General features: G+C 39.1%; 1 protein-coding gene across 1 annotated transcript in view; it reads right to left on the bottom strand.

Moving 5' to 3' along the window:
* FMN2 (formin 2) overlaps nt 1-16,296 on the bottom strand; it is a 230,875-nt gene that overhangs the window by 143,693 nt on the left and 70,886 nt on the right. Inside the window, exons 6-7 of the mRNA XM_065401668.1 lie at nt 4,860-6,550; nt 3,565-3,709 (exon numbers count right to left, since the gene is read on the bottom strand). Of these exons, the coding sequence (XP_065257740.1) occupies nt 3,565-3,709; nt 4,860-6,550 (1,836 nt within the window). The remainder of the gene's footprint in view (nt 1-3,564; nt 3,710-4,859; nt 6,551-16,296) is intronic.

Genomic DNA, 16,296 nt, shown 5'->3' with positions numbered 1-16,296 from the left:
TGAAATTGGACATATGTAGACAAGAATCAGTGTCCAAAGTAAAGGATTGAGGGAAGGGAACTCAGCACAGATTAGCATCTCTCCTCCTTTTCTGCAGCTACTCTGAAGATTGAGCTGGTTTTATATTAACGGAAACTTTTTGTATTATTTAGCGGGTTGTATCTTAGGAGATTAGGCACCCAGGGTATAGAATGGATGTCTATAGTTACATTTTTGAAATTCAAATAAATGATAATAGCAGCAACATACAATACGCAGGATATAAAAGAACAACGTTTCATGGTAGGAAAATATAAATCCTGGGATGGATTCTCCTCTGTGAACAAGCTGCACTCAGATGCACTGAAGAGAGGTGCTAGTCACAGTGCCCTGATCTTCCAATATCTGACCCCGGTAAAGGGAGGATTGGCATACTCGACTCTTGCTCCACCATATTCTTCCCTGGCCCCAGTCTGCCTCCTTCCCTGCCTCTTGTGCTGAGGACTGAGGATGGGTGGAGCAGACTACCCTGTTTCTGTCAGCCTTCTGCTAGCAGAGAGTTATCCTGAACAAGTAAAATTCTCCATTTGCAGTTTGAAACCAGTTGTGCTGTGCTGACCAATGTGTGCTGCTTCGTGGAACAAAGAGGACATAAGCAGACTAAACTAACCCCATAACTATTACTTGTTTCTTTCATTTAAAAAACAAAACAAAAAAACCCCACAACCTTTCTATTGAATTATTTAATTTCCCTTTTCACACCACTTCATTTATTTATTCTGTTTATGTCGCACATGTGGACATGACCACATAGGACAATAGTGCATGGCAAGCCAAAGTCTGAATCTACAGTGCATTGGCTTGCCACACAGCAATGTCCCATGTGGACACTGCTACAGTGCACATAAAAGTTCCCTAGCATGAACTACAGAACTTATAGCGCACTGCAGCAGCACCCACATGAGATATTACTGTGTGGCAAGCTGATATGCTGTAGATCCACTACCTGGCTTGCTACTATGCACTAAAGTTCTGTGTAGACAAGCCCGTATTCTTAGAGAAGTGTTGCTATTTCATTCACTAGCTGGAGATAAAAATCATTGTAAGGCTTAGCTCGTGTGAACTCATGTTCACTTTGAGCAACAAATACAATCATTCCATCACAGGAAAGAAAGGCAAACCCCATACAGTGAACAAAGTGACACATTTTTCTTCCCTTTTTTGTTAAAGAACTGCTGTAAAAGTCAAAAAAGCCAAATGCAAAGGGAAAAAAAACACTGATACAGTCACAGAACATTAAAAGCTTATAAACTTATATAAATTATATTTCTTATAATGTAAATTGTGCAGATGGACAGCACAGCCACTTTATTACACAGAAACATACTGTGTAGGAAACTGCAATCAAACTTTCAAGAAGATGCCAGAACATAAGAATTCTGAAGTTACTTTAAAGGATTTAAAGAAAAACAGAGCTTCCATTGTATATATATGGCATTGTTAGGGAATTTTTCATAAATATTTGCCACTACTATGAACATTACTAGTTTGGTTCCTACAATGAATCATGAGATGCCAAAAATGCCTACATGTCATCCAGTCAGTATATACATGCAATGAAAGTGGAATGGTTTATAAAGCACCTTGAAAGACAAACCTTTATAAACCATCTATAAAACTAGGTATCACATATAAATGAGGCAGATAAAAATTTCTAAAAAAGTACAGCAAAAATGGTCTTATTTCAACAAAATTTCAGCCACTGCACTTTTTCATTTTTCTGTTCTTCTGTGATATTTTGTTTGTGCATAGCCTCCATGTCATTCAGGGGAAAAAATCTGAAATAATTGGCCATGTGCCTTACCAGTGTTTAAGTCAGTTGCACTAATGAAGTACTAACAGACTATTTGAGGAAAAACTCATAATAATTGGCAAGGGGTACAAAGTAAAACTATGTTGAGGACAGGATAAGACCAACATAGGCCCTAATACTATAAATTGTTCAGGCTACCTTCATTAGAACTGTGTGCAAATCACAGACTGAAATAGGCTGGCTGCACAGTGTCATTTGAGAAGGCTACTTTGCACAGGCTACTCAATGTAACAATCCCAATTATACGGTCAGTTCTGCTGCTCCCCATCCCTGGATGCTGACACACAATTAGAAGATATTGCATGCTTGAATGGCTGGCCAAATGACAGACCAACTTTTTAAATGTGATGTAGCACTAAAGGAACAATACCTAGTCAAATAATGTCTGTGTAAAGATTATCATTAAACATTGCCAAATCTATGGCACGGAGATATTGAAGAGGACTGTTATAAAAGGCAGTCTGGGTTTGGAAAAATCCTGTACTGTATTGCCATGTATATGGACACAGGAGAACCATAACAACCATAGAGAAACCACCACCATACTTACAAGACAATGACAAGTTTGAATGAGTGTTTCGACTGCTCATTCTAATTCTGAATAAGAGCATGTTTCTGTGTGTCATTCCTGTGTCAGTCTGATTATCATACAAGTAACAACAAAAGAGAGACTAATTGGAAGGTAATTTATTTTGAGCAACTAACTATTCAGAACTCTCTTTATGCTCATGTAGATGTAAAGCTGCAATAGCTTATGTATCAAGGTTTAACCTGCTTAGAAATCTTTACATTTATAATGATCCTGGTTTTTCCCAATTTACTGCAATCCTTTCCACTTCAAGAAGTTTTTTTGATCAATATATTTTTTTCCATTTTGCTTTTTCATTTTTATTATGCATTCATGTGCATGTACTATATAAACAGACACACACACACACACACACACTATAAGCTCAGTTACCATGCTTATTTTTATGGTAGAAGAAGCTAGATGGACAAAAACTTTCAAGCATTTATTTTCAGATAAGTCACTAAATTCTTACCAGCTTCACCCATTATATTCACTTTAAATACTTAAGAACAAATTGTGAACTATATATTGTGCACACATACACACATATTAATGTTAGATGCTATATATAGATAGATACATATACTTAAAATTTCACCTGTGTTGCTAGAATAGAATTTTTTTCTTAAGAAACTCACTATTTTAATAGAAATGAAGAACTACGCTTTTAGGAACATAACTTAGTTTAAACCTTGAAATCATTGAGTTTTTTGAAGTCAGAAATGTTAGTTCCATTAACTTTTATATTTGTATGTGTAATTCACAAGTGTGTAAGTAAACAAAGCTGTCAACTGTACTCTGGAACAACTACAGCTATAATGTACAGTTTAATCATATTTGTTTCTGGCTATTATTTTAAGTTTGTTCTAGCCACTTCCAGAGACCATGCAAAGATTTTAAAAGCAATACATACAGGGACAGAGCTTCATTTGACTATAGAGGAAGTTAGTAAATGTAGCTAGCTTCTAAAATTATTACCCAAACTCTCCTTTTATTTATATATATGTGTTTGTTTAAACAGCATGTAGAATAACATTTTGAAAAAAAAAAAAAAAAACACATACATCACAGCTTCCTATTGCAGCCCAGGTATGCGTAGATAGATACCAACCCAAAAGCATGGGAAATGAAGAGTACTCACTTGTTTAGCCTTTGTCTTTGTGATGGTGTCTGAAATTGGTTTCTTCCTCTCTTTAACAGCTGTTTTGGAAAACAGTTCTTCAAACTCATGATAATCTATGGAAGGCTCTTCAATTTTTTCCCACACAAGCGAAGCATTAGAATCTCTAAAGTTAAGCAAAAGACCTATGTAGAGCAATGTCAAACTAAATATAGTCACAAATGGTGGAATGAAGAAAAATAATATTAATAGTATTTTTAAGTGACTGCTACTGTCAAGAGTAGCAGGAGTTTAATAGACTGTATTTTGGATCTAAAGTCCTTATTAATTATATATTGAGTTTTCCCTTTTTCTACACCCCAATATGCTTCAAACTGCTTTATATTCACACATGCCACACAGTTTGGTTTATCACTAGCTCAGTATATTAAAAAAACTACCAGACCTGGAAATAAGCTTGGGCTGAGAAAAGATAAACCCACTATTAAGTGGCAAAAAGTATGAAGGTGGAGGAAGTGGTAGGCAGGGAGAGAGAATATTACATTTCCCTACGAGTATGAAATCAGTATTTCCATAAACAATGAGCATTCCACAAAATAGAAAAATACATTAACGACAAATCTGATGTAAGCCAGAGCAGCATCAAGCAACGAGGGTTACAGGTAAGTGGACCTTTTACATCATAAGGTAGGAGACATGGGGAGTGAGTGTGCGCAGATCATGGATTCATTTGGAGGACCATAAACTACCTGAGTTTGCAAGTTGCTTGAGACAGGACCTTGGTGCTGGTGGAAAGGGGAAAAGGGACAAGCGACTTACATTTGAGTCACAAAATGCCTGACATGTATCACCATATTGAGAGCTGAGGGTCCACAGAACCCTGAGGGTCCACAGGATCAGGCCCAAAGTTATCCAAAAAATGGTTATTTAAAAAATTTCTCAAACAGCAAAATATACATCCCCCCCCCCCCCCCCCCCCGGCACTTACCTGTTCTAGATAAAAATGGGAAAAAATAGCACTTCTTACTAATATGCTCTCTGTAGTTCATAAGGACAGTATTGAACTATTACCTTTGTAAAGTAGCTTTCATGGGTAATAAGCAGTTCAAGGTTAATTTTAACATACAAAATGCTAAACGCAATTGGCATTTTATTTAAATGCCAGTTACAATTAAAATTGCAATTATACTGAAAATGTGTATGTTGTAAAGAACCATTTACAAGACACTAAAGCACTTAGTTAATTTCACCCCATGTTACTGAAAAAGGCATGGAACAAAAACAAATTCTCCATCTTCACGTTATACATATTTTACCTTTTACTATGAAGCTGAATTCTTGTCCAATAAAGAGGCTTCATGGGTCGAGAAGGTTCTATTGCATGTTTCCTGCTCCCTTTATCCTGATTCATCCCCATTACAAATAAACCGACTGGTAATGGAGGAGGAAGAACCCCACAAACTTGTGGAAGGCCAAAAGTTGGCAGGAAGCCTCCCTGGGCTGGTGGTGGAAGAGCTGCCCCAGGTGGAGGTGGCGGCGGGGCAGGAGGTGGCATTCCCATGCCAGTTAAAGGCAGGGGAGGAGGTGGTACACCTGCACCAGGCAAAGGTGGGGGAGGGGGTGGCATCCCCATACCAGGAAGAGGTGGGGGAGGGGGCGGTACACCTATACCAGGAAGAGGTGAGGGTAGTACACATACACCAGGCAAAGGCGGGGGAGGGGGTGGCATTCCTACACCAGGAAGAGGTGGGGGTGGAGGTGGTAGACATACACCAGGCAAAGGCGGGGGAGGGGGCGGCATTCCTACATCTACACCAGACAAAGGTGGGGGAGGGGGTGGCATCCCCATACCAGGAAGAGGTGGGGGATGGGGCAGTATACCTACACCAGGCAAAGGTGGGGGCGGGGGTGGCATTCCCATACCAAGCAAAGGAGGTGGGCATGGGATACTAGCACCAGGCAAAGGAGGGGGTGGGGGAGGGGGAGGGATTCCCATACCAGGCAAAGGAGGGGCCGGAGGTATTCCGGCCCCAGGCAAAGGAGGGGCTGGAGGTATTCCGGCCCCAGGCAGAGGAGGGGCTGGAGGTATTCCGTCCCCAGGCAGAGGAGGGGCTGGAGGTAGGATTCCTGCACATGGAAGAAATGGGGGAGCGGGAGGCAGTGGCATCACTCCATCAGGCAAAGGTGGGGGTAGAGGAGGTGGCATAATTATGCCAGGCAACGAGGGGCCCAGGGGTGGCATTGCTGTGCCAGCCAAAGGCAAGAAAGGTCCTGAACCAGGCAAAGGTGGTGGGGATGGGACACCTGCACCAGGCAAGCGTGATGTGAAAGAAGAGCCTCCTGCTCCAGGCAGGGGAATAGATAGTTCTGTGCCAGGCAGTGGGGGTGGGATGCTACAAGTGGGTTCAGAGGATACGGAAGGGAAACATTCACTGCAAGTCACACTCTCAGTACTTCGAGACTGATGGGGAGCTGGCGATACAGTCGCTTCTTCAAACAAAGAGGACAGATCCGTGTCAGGTCCTGGACGAGGTGGCTGTGATGTACTTTCTGTGGACTGGCTTTCATCCAGCTGCATTGAGATTAATTTTGGTGACAGAATTAAAGATACTTCAGAACAATATGTGGGATCTAGTTCAAGAGTTGGCAATTGTTGAGATGGCCGTTCAATTTTATCTCCTTCCAGGTGGGGAGGAGACTGTGGCAGTGTGTTGGCTGAAGGCTTTGAGTGTGTAAAACAATCTTCTACTGGTGAAGTCTGTACTGATTTTACTTGTAAAACAGTTTTTGGTAGGACACTCTCTTCATTTGTTTGAAGATCCACATTACCACGTTCCCCACAAACTGAGTGTCCACTCTGACTCTCTTGGTCTCTTAAAGGAATCTGTGCCTCTGTTGCTGGGAACTGTTTCTCCAGTTCTGCAATTTTGGTCCTCAGATCCTCAATGGTTTGCTCCAGCTGCTGAATTACATTAGCACGTTCCTCAGATTTCAACTCAAAATCATCCTTCAAAAAGAAAAGATAAGTCAACACACAGAAAGACGAGATAACGGTTATCAGCACACATGGGCAGTGAAGCTAAATAGGGATTAGCACCATCCAGAGCTAGAGAAAGCAATTTACTTCTACACTCAGTAAGAACGGAGACACCATATCCCCAGATACAACCTACTATGGAAATTAGTTTAGGCACTCACACTATAATTAGTGATTATTATGACTTCATCAGCATGTATGTTCTTTATATTGGGATGTTATTTTCCTGTCTATAGTACTGCTTTCCAAAAATGGACAAAGAACCACAGAGCAGTGGATTAAAAGTACTGCAACTCTCTTTTTGTAGTTAGATGTAATATATGTAAAATATTTAAATTTGCACAAATTTTCACTAATGATTGAAAACATTTAAAGTATTTCTTTAGTTCACGGTTACTGTGCATGATAGACCGGGTGAACTACCGAATGTTACATTTGAATACATGCTAAACTAGCCAGGCCTTATTCACCCGAGAATGGATAAAAGAAAAGAATAGGCAACCAATTTTGAAAAGAATGCAATCATACTGGTTTTCATGGCCAAGTTATGATGGCAGAAAGTCCTGCATGTTGAGTACAGTAAGCTACACAGCATAGCATTTGAGCTAGAACCACCATAATTGGGAAGAAAAATGACAAGAAATAAGACCAAATTAAGAACTACTTCTCCCCAAGTTCAGAAAGCATCAAAACTACCATGTTTAAGGGCATAAAACAACCATTAACAAAAGGGATTAGGGAGAAGTTTCCTTTATGAGAAGGTTATTCCCTAATTGCCAACTTTGAAGCTTCTTGCAGCTTCCTCTGAAGCATCTGGTGCTGGCTGCTGTTGGAAACGGATTACTGGAATATATGGATTATTCAATATACCAGTTCCTATGTTCCTAAATAAATACCAGTAATGGAATGTGTTCTGTTTAAATGGAGATGTGCTTTATCAAAATGCATCACAAGGAAATAATATAGCCCAGTGATAGTGAATGGTAATGACTGGTGCTTTATCAGGACCGTAATCCAAGGAACTAACCAGGCAATAGATACATCAGAAATTCTGAAGTATTTTAATACAGATGTTCCCAGATAGAGATTTAAGGGAACAGGAATACTAAAGTTGAACATTTTTTTTTCACTGCTGTACTTCATTAAATGTTTAGGATTTTTTTTTTAAATGGTATCCTCTCTTGACTGGGACAACAGATCAGCAACAGGGAGTTAGTAAGGTAGATTGTGTTTACAGTCTGTTTTATACACATTCAGGAGATGTCGGGGTTATTTTCCCATCCTCTGCTACAGATTTCTTTGGTGACCTTGGGCAAGTTACAACCTCTTTGTACCTTCTCTCTCCCTTCTGTAAAATGCTAAACCTCACAGGTGAAATTCAGGCTTCATCCATGAATATTTGAGAGTTACTGGTCTCAGACAATGGTGAAGAGTACCATAGAAGCATCTGTAAATGAATGCCCAATACCTAACAGAGTAATAGCCTTTATTTGTCTTTCAGTCAGGAAGATTATGTTTGTCATCTCATACTATGGCACAAGAAAATATTTAAAAAACAGTTTTCTTTGTTGTAAGCAAAGTTCTCACTATCAGTAATATATATTCATAGCTTACTAAAATCATTTCCATGGAGTTGTTTTCTGAACACAACATTTCAGGCATGTATTTATGTTGGGATTTCCCAGCTCTCCTAAAGCATTCACTAAAATGAAATAGTAACAAGTGACTAACTCAGATTGCTGTCTACTCGAAGCAATTTACATCAAGTTACAATGCTCGTTCTCATAGAAAGTCTGAAGAGTCATTTGGATCTAAAATTATGAATACTGGCAAACGGTTCTCCCTATCAGATTTTATTAATGTGTAGGTAACAAGTTAAAGCAGGGACTGGGTCGCCATATATTTGTCTAGAGGTGGGTTGAATCTGAGGGAGAGCAGACTGCTCAGCCAATAACTACATAGTGCTTTAAACAGTAACCTGGAGAGAAAGGCTAAAAGATAGCTTTGCTTATTGCTTCAGCCTCAGTTACAGGATATTCTGCTGGTACCTTTTTTTATTATGCATCCTATTAAAATTCAATCCATTTTATTAGCAACATTTTTGTTGAAAAACTTTATTATAATACAGTATAAAGGACAAACAGTTTGGATTAGAATGTGAAAGTATGATGAAAAGAATATTACAAAACTTCATCCATCCCCATTATTCTGGTGTACGTACATTACTGTAAGAGATCAATTTCTCAAAAATAAACAAAATATATACATACTAGGACTATTTATACATACAAAATACCTATAAAAATTCAAACTTCAACTCTTAAGAATTCACTTGAGAAATATGACCATCAATTTTCTGCCATTGTAATATTCACTGGCTGCCACTTTTAACTTATTTTATGTTTAACTAATACATTTTTATTAAAGATATAGCCTTCCAATTTGTATCTAAAGGAGAAATTTCATCCCTGCCACAAACCTATTTAAATCAATGGAATTACACCAGAGTTTAATTTGATCCATTTTATTTGAAGCTAATGCTCTAAGAATATTTAATATGGCAATGATTAATCTCTTGGGGAAGAATCATCACCGTTAATATTAATTCAGGACCCAGGGCTACTTCTAAGTGTGCTGTTTAACATGTTACCATATCCATGAACAAAATATAGTCCTTGAAACTTAAAATTCCACTTGACCTGCAGGAACGCACTGGAACTCAATGTTACACAATGGAATTCATCCTGTGGGGCTGAAAATCTATTGCAAGAAAAGAGGAATTTTAAAGCTTCATGATCACATTAAAAAAAAAAAAACCAAGAAAAAAAAAAAAGGTCATTGGGCAATTAAGTGATGTGTTAAGCAATTACTCCAAGGGCAAACAAAAATGGGTAGCTCAATGGAGGTGATCTTCACATGAAGGTGAAGCAGCAATGCATTCCATCATTTTGTAGTTTGTTTTAGCAGTGTTTTGAGATAGGAGGTTACACAATAAGGAAGGAGGGAGTGGATTTCGTGTCAAGTTCTTACTGTTCCAGTCTATCAGGGTCTCAGAGATACCTGAAAAAAAACTAACTGAGGCAAGATGTCCTAGCTTGAGACAAATCTTGGAAAACATTTGAGTCCAAAGAGACTTATACCAATTACATTTATTGGGGAAAACACTATTTATATGCTCTGATTATATAGCATTTGAAATCATTTACTTTACACCCAAATGTTTTCCAAGATTTGTCTCAAGCTAGGACATCTTGCCTCAGTTAATTTTTTCAGGCATCTCTCATTTTTCAGGAGATGAAAGGATTGTTTCAAGAAAAACAAGACAATGACCTTCCACATACAAACTGATTTAGTTTTTGAAACATCTCCTAGAATGTCCTTAAAAGATTAATTTAGTTTATAGAATCTAAAAATCTCAGTAGGGGAAACTGGAATTCTTCCTGTGAGTTCAGCCAGAGAGAAAACATTGAATCATTCATATATCTTTCAATTTTGTAACATTCATACCAACAAAAAATTCCAAATGCTTAGGGATCATTTAAATATGGGGCACCTAAAGGGTGCCCTCAATTTGAAATGCCAATATATTTTGTCTGGTTATGATCATTGATCTCTTCCTTTCAGTTCTTTTGCTTTACACTAAAAAAAATTCAGGATCTGCTCAGTACAACTAAAGTATAACTACATGAATTTCTATAGCCAATAATTCATAGAAAGGTTAAATCAAACTACCTTTGCTTTTAGAACAGGCCATTTCTGTATGTTTGAAGTAAATAAAGACTTTTTTACCTTGCCCATTAAGATGACAGCCCAAAGCTCTTTTAACCCTCCTTCCCCCAGCAAAAAGACTCGAGTTCTTCCCTCATGCCTTGGGTTTGCCTTCCCTTGGCAAACAGTTCTGAATGAGACACTTTGAAGTTAAACCAAGATTTGCGTAAGTCACAGCAAGCTTTTAATATCCCTCAGTGGGAAGAAAGATTAGAAGCACTGGTTGATGAAACTTAAAAATAGGTAACGTTCATGGAAACAGAAAAGGAAGAAATTTTTCTGCTGCACATGTAAACACAGACGAAAGTCACTTCCCAGGAACCTGAAAGGTTTGCCCAGGTAAAAGACTGATCATGAGAAAGGTCCACATTAAAGTCCAAAGGACAACTCCACAGCAGAAAACTGTGTGGCTTAAAAGATGTTTGAGGGACCTCTGTCTTGCTTAGACTTCTTACCCAGGACATGGGTACTTTGGGGTAGTCTTCTTTCTGTAAAGGAAGAAAGAAAGGTGGAAGCTTAAGCCTCACTTTATCCAGGAAAAATTGAGCATGTATGATTCAAGAACAGGGAAGAAGAAAATAAGTATGTTTGCACATTAATATACATTCCCTGAGATATAGAATTGGAGGGAGAGAAAATAATGCACCTTTAGCCTCTGAAAATAAACTACCATTCTTAAAACAAAGATAATCTGTAATATTTCAAGAATAAAGCCACATTACTTTCTACTTTTGGAAATTAACAGTTTCTAGTGTCAGAGACTAAAAGCCGCCAAGCTGCATTTGTCCACATCTGAGAATCTTCAGCAATTTGTTAGTTAGTGTTCCAGATGAAGTTGCCTCTTTGAGTGGGATCCATAATTAGACACTAAGCCTACATTTTTCATTTCGGGTTTTATCCAAAACTTTATTGTATTGATTCTACTAGGTTTTCAGGAAGAAGGCACTCTTTTTAACCATTCTGTCCACAGAATAATACATTTTCCCAGGCAAAACAGAAGATGGGCTTGCAGGTCTTGCTTAATTGTGACAGTATAGCACAGCGCACGGTTACAATGCGTTTTAGGTCTTTCAGTTAGGAAAAATTGATAACTTCTCAGATCCCTAATGGTCCAAGGTTAACAAGTTTTAACATCTATTCTGAGAGCCCTGCAGCCCAGCATAAAGAAAGGAGACATGGTATTTTAGGAGCGAAGTCTCCAGTGCTGCAGCTGGAGTTGTTCAATGCTATCAAATGAGATACACTACTACTGGGCATTTACTGGATTGCTTTCATGTTCAGAACACTTTACAAAATATTATCTAATTAATCCTCCTACTCGCCTTGTGACATATATACACACACACACTTATTTTACAGTTGTAGACACTGAGTTAGAAACTGACTACTTTGCCCATGGCTTCAGGAAAAGTTACTGTCTGAAAACCTGATTCCCAGTCTTGCTCAAATTTCTAGATATCATCTTTCTTCTCCTCATATATTAGCATTCCACAGGTTTGGGAAGGGAGATACCCTGAGGAATATAATATACTCTCCAGGCTTTGGTTATTCCTGGGAAAAACAGAGACTAGCACACAGGTAAGTGTTTTAATAACAGTGGAAGATTTACTCTGCTACTTCACTTGTTAGATCAATCAATTATTTAAAACTGAATTCCTCAAAAATAATTTTGGTTCTAATGTTGCTGACCGAATGAATTCCTTATAAAATTGTAATATAGTTTTTCTTTTGTGCTTTTTGGCTTTGAATCCTGTATTTTTAAAGGTTTCCCGACAGCAGACATTTCATCAAAGACTTGTAACTGTAGGGCTCTCCCTCCAGTTCCCCATTATTTATGTCATTGAGTTTAATTTTCCCAGGACTACAGGGAAATCTAGCAAGAACTAGAGGTCTATGTAGATAGATAGAACTAAAAGTGCTTTTTCTGGACTCTCTATATTATTTACCTGTACTGAAAGAGGGTGGGAATAAAAACAGGTACCATATACTATAGGAACTGAAAGGACCTATATAGGATACAGAAAGTATCCCTGCCCAGTGTGTGTGAACCTTGTGAAGAAATTCAGAGTCATGCAATTCAAGGAGCTCTCAATAGAGTGACCTCTGCAGTTCCCAAATGTAACAAATGAAAACCTGAGTTTCAAGGAGGTTTGCTGTACAGGGAATTGCTACTACATTCTTCTGTCTCTGAAACATGTTGAACAATCAGAATATACTCTCTTTTTTGGCGTGTTTCCCCCTAGTTTAGTAAGACAAGATATAATGGTGCTGTCTGATAGAAGCTGTATGTACAAGCACCAAAATGTAGCCTTCCAAACTGAGAGAAGTTTTAATTTATTTATTCTCAGTGACATCTGACAAGTGCTATACCCTAAACAGTGATAGCAAAATAAGCCCCACACTGCCTGAATGCTCTATTCTATGTAGGTTCTTATCTCATGTTCATCACATTAGTATCTGAGCACCTTCCAGTGGTACATTAAGCAACAAGGTTAGCATGTCATGTTTTGTTCTCTCATCCTCTCCCAAGGGGGAGAACATTAGAATATTTAGTTGTGGTAGGATTTAGTTTCTAAATATAGCAACATAGATGTATTTGTGAGAGAAAGCAAGGTCAAAGAAATCCACCTGACCTTTGGAGCCGAAGGTGGTGAGGTTTGTGACCATCCTTAGCTCCTGAGGGAAGTCATTCCACAGTCTCAGGCTTGCCCCCACCAAAAAAAGCTGTCTCTGGCACAGATGAGATTTACCTTTGTTCTTTACCACCAGAGGAGTGATTTTGTTGACCAGTCTTCATCCCAGAAGGTTAGGCAATCTTTTGGCTATCTTAGGCCCAGGCCATTGAACACTTTGAAGATAAGAACTGAGAACTTGACTGTGACTCAATATTCTAAGGGAAGCCAGTGTAAAGAGTGGAGAACAGGAGTGGGCTCATGGTAACCCATGTTGCTGAGGAGACGAGTTGCAGAGTTGGAGTTTTCTAAGCACAAGACGCTTCATGCCGAGGCATATCACAATGCTATATTCCAGCTAAGTGGTAAGGCATGAATAACTGAGGTCACATCATCATCTACCAAGATGAGACAAAGTCTTTTCAGCCATCTCTGATTGGCTAAAAGCATTACTTGCAGATGTTCCCATGTGATTCAGCTTAGCATCAGTGAGGAATCCAATAGCACTCCTAAACTTCTGACTAATTGTGATTGCATGCCTTCAACCAAAGGCAGAGCACTCAGTAGCTGCAAACTCTTCAAAATACTTTCCTCTGCTGACCAGCCTCACCTCTGTCTTGCCCGAGTTTAGAGTTAACCAGCTGTTCTTCACCCCATTTTTAGGATTTCTAACTGCTAAACAGATTTTATGGAAGAATAAGACTCCGCTTCCTGACACTAATGTATTCTTTTAGGTCAGGGAAAGATTTTTGGCACAGTTGTGGCATCTATAAAGAAACACAGAAAGATGGAATCCCACAAAATGGGGGGAATGGGGGGTTAAATAAACTTTTCTATCTTTACAAGAAATCCCAAGGCCCTTAAGCCTGGTCTATACCTAAAACGTAGGTCATCCTAGCTACATTGCACATGGCTGTGAAAAATGTCACACCCTGTGTGACATAGTTAGGTTGACCTGATCCTTGATGTAGACACAACTAGGTCAATGGAAGAATTCTTCCATTCACCTAACTACCTACAGCAATGGAAAAACCCCTTCCATCATTGTACTAAGCATCTATACTACGGTACAACTGTGCTGCTGTAGCGCTTGTAGTGCAGACATACCCCTAGTAGAGTGCAGTAGGAATGAAATGTCCTTTTAGGATTTTTCCTAACTCTGCTACAATCAAGAACCTCAAATGAGTTTGTTTTAACCCCCAGACACCTTAGACGAATCAGTTGTCTCCTCACCACTTTAAGCATCCTGGAGACAACACACCAGCCAAGCATTATTACCTTCCACTGATATGGTACTTCTTTGCAAGATAGCACAAGGAATATTTTTTGCAACGTCAGTGAACAGGAATGGTCACTGTTGCCAGCTTAGATGCTCTACTAGTGACCAAAGAGGAGGCTGCCACAATAGGGCTAGAAAAGCTTAAGTCTTCTAGCTTATGAAGCAACAATACCATGCTTACCTCTGCCAACACTTTGTAAATGTGTGGTAGTCCTGCCTCTTAATGGAGCAGATGGGTTGAGGATGAAGGACTTCTTAAAAGGTCAGTTGATGTGGCCTGTTGGTTTTCTTTCCTGCTTGATATGAGGTGACCATTTCAATCAGTGATTTACATAAGTCATCTCCCTTCTTTGCTTCTTTTATGTAAATTTGTCCTATGTAGGTAGGCATGTAGGTTGAGTTTTTAGGTTAGGGAAGTCCAGAAATTTTGGCTAAGCTTTTATCATAAGAACGTTAGAACATATCCACCCCAACTAAACCTCATCTGCCCTAGGACTGGAAATATAGCAGAGTTTGACCTGCCATGGACACTAACATTTTGGCACACTTGACAAAAGAGATGACCCTCCACAAGTTGGGCTACATACAAATAGTCTCTTTTGCCAGTCTTTGGTTCTATTTTAGGCAGCCCCCTTCTGAAGATGTTGGCCTACCTAAAATAGAACCAAAGACCGGCAAAAGAGACTTTGTCTGTAGCCCAGTTTGCAGAGGGTCCTTTGTAAGTATTAAGAATAATACAGGCATGTGTCTTGTATTGCTTTTAATATATGGTCTTACTATCCACAGATTAATTTATTTTCTGTTAGGAATGATTTTCCTAGCCATTAATGCCTGGAGCCTTCTTCTTCTAAACTGGGCATGTTGAGGCAGCCTACATGTGGGGAGCCCACAACCCCCCTTTAATTTCTCCTCCTGAAGCTCCAGCGTTGAGTTGCAGAAGAAATTGTTCAGGAGCTTGAAGGGCTGACTTTCCCTCACATTGGGTAACTGTCCAGAGTTTGTGACATTCAGACACCAGAGTCAAGGACTCTCTAGAAAGCTCAGGAAGATAAGCAATTTCTGGTCTTCAGGGATGCTGCTGAGACCATAGAATCATAGGAGGTCCCCAAAAGCTGCCATTGTCTTAGGCGCATTATCAGCAGGCTCAGGCAGGACAGCCTTAGTCACTGAGGGACACTCCACCAGTTTGGTGGCCTGGAAAGGTCAGATGGGAAGGTACTTGGGGCATAACATGCTAGAAAATTCTTATGCATCAGGAGTAGGCATCAAGAAATATTTACAGTAATGTTATCTTCCCTTATAGGAGGGGTTTGGGACTCTCCCACACCCCTGAAGTGTGAGCCTGATATTATGAAAAAACCCAGGTAGACAAAGGTTGGTGGAGCAGAATTGGTTCCCCGATTCCAATGTCTCTGCAAATTTGTCCATCACCAAACCTGAGGCTGAGTTGATGTATCTCTAACAACTCCAAGAAGAGGATGAGGTTGGAGGCAATATTAGAAGTGAAAATAGAGGCCTCCATATGTCTTGCATCATTGAGCATGAGGTGACTCAAAGAAAATGAGCCTTATTTAGGTCTCCATGGGGATCAAAAGCTTTTTGGTGTGAGGGTCTGAAAGAGCCTTACTTGCCATTTTAAAGGGAAAGGTAAATAATCAAAGGTAGAAGTTAGTTATATTATTCAATATACAGCTACATGCAAGGTAGGGCCTACCGGTTTTTTTAGGCTTTGTTTTTATACCAATGTGCATATTCAAAAGGATACTGTCAAGCTAATTTAAATGAAAATACTTTCCATACAAGTTCTCTTATCTTACAATGAACAGCTTAAATTATTAAAATGAAAAGACCATTTAAGTGTATTTTATATTACATTATTTACCTTGCTTACATTTTGCAATTCTAATCTGGGACAATACAAACAAACTAGAATTTAACTATAAACAAATGAAACCAACTAGTCAATCTTACTTTTAGGTTCTCACTCTGTAGCACAA

The sequence above is a fragment of the Emys orbicularis genome, chromosome 3, assembly GCF_028017835.1.
Source record: "Emys orbicularis isolate rEmyOrb1 chromosome 3, rEmyOrb1.hap1, whole genome shotgun sequence".
NCBI classification, from domain to species: Eukaryota; Metazoa; Chordata; order Testudines; family Emydidae; genus Emys; species Emys orbicularis.
This window is presented reverse-complemented; position numbering and strand designations above follow the sequence as displayed.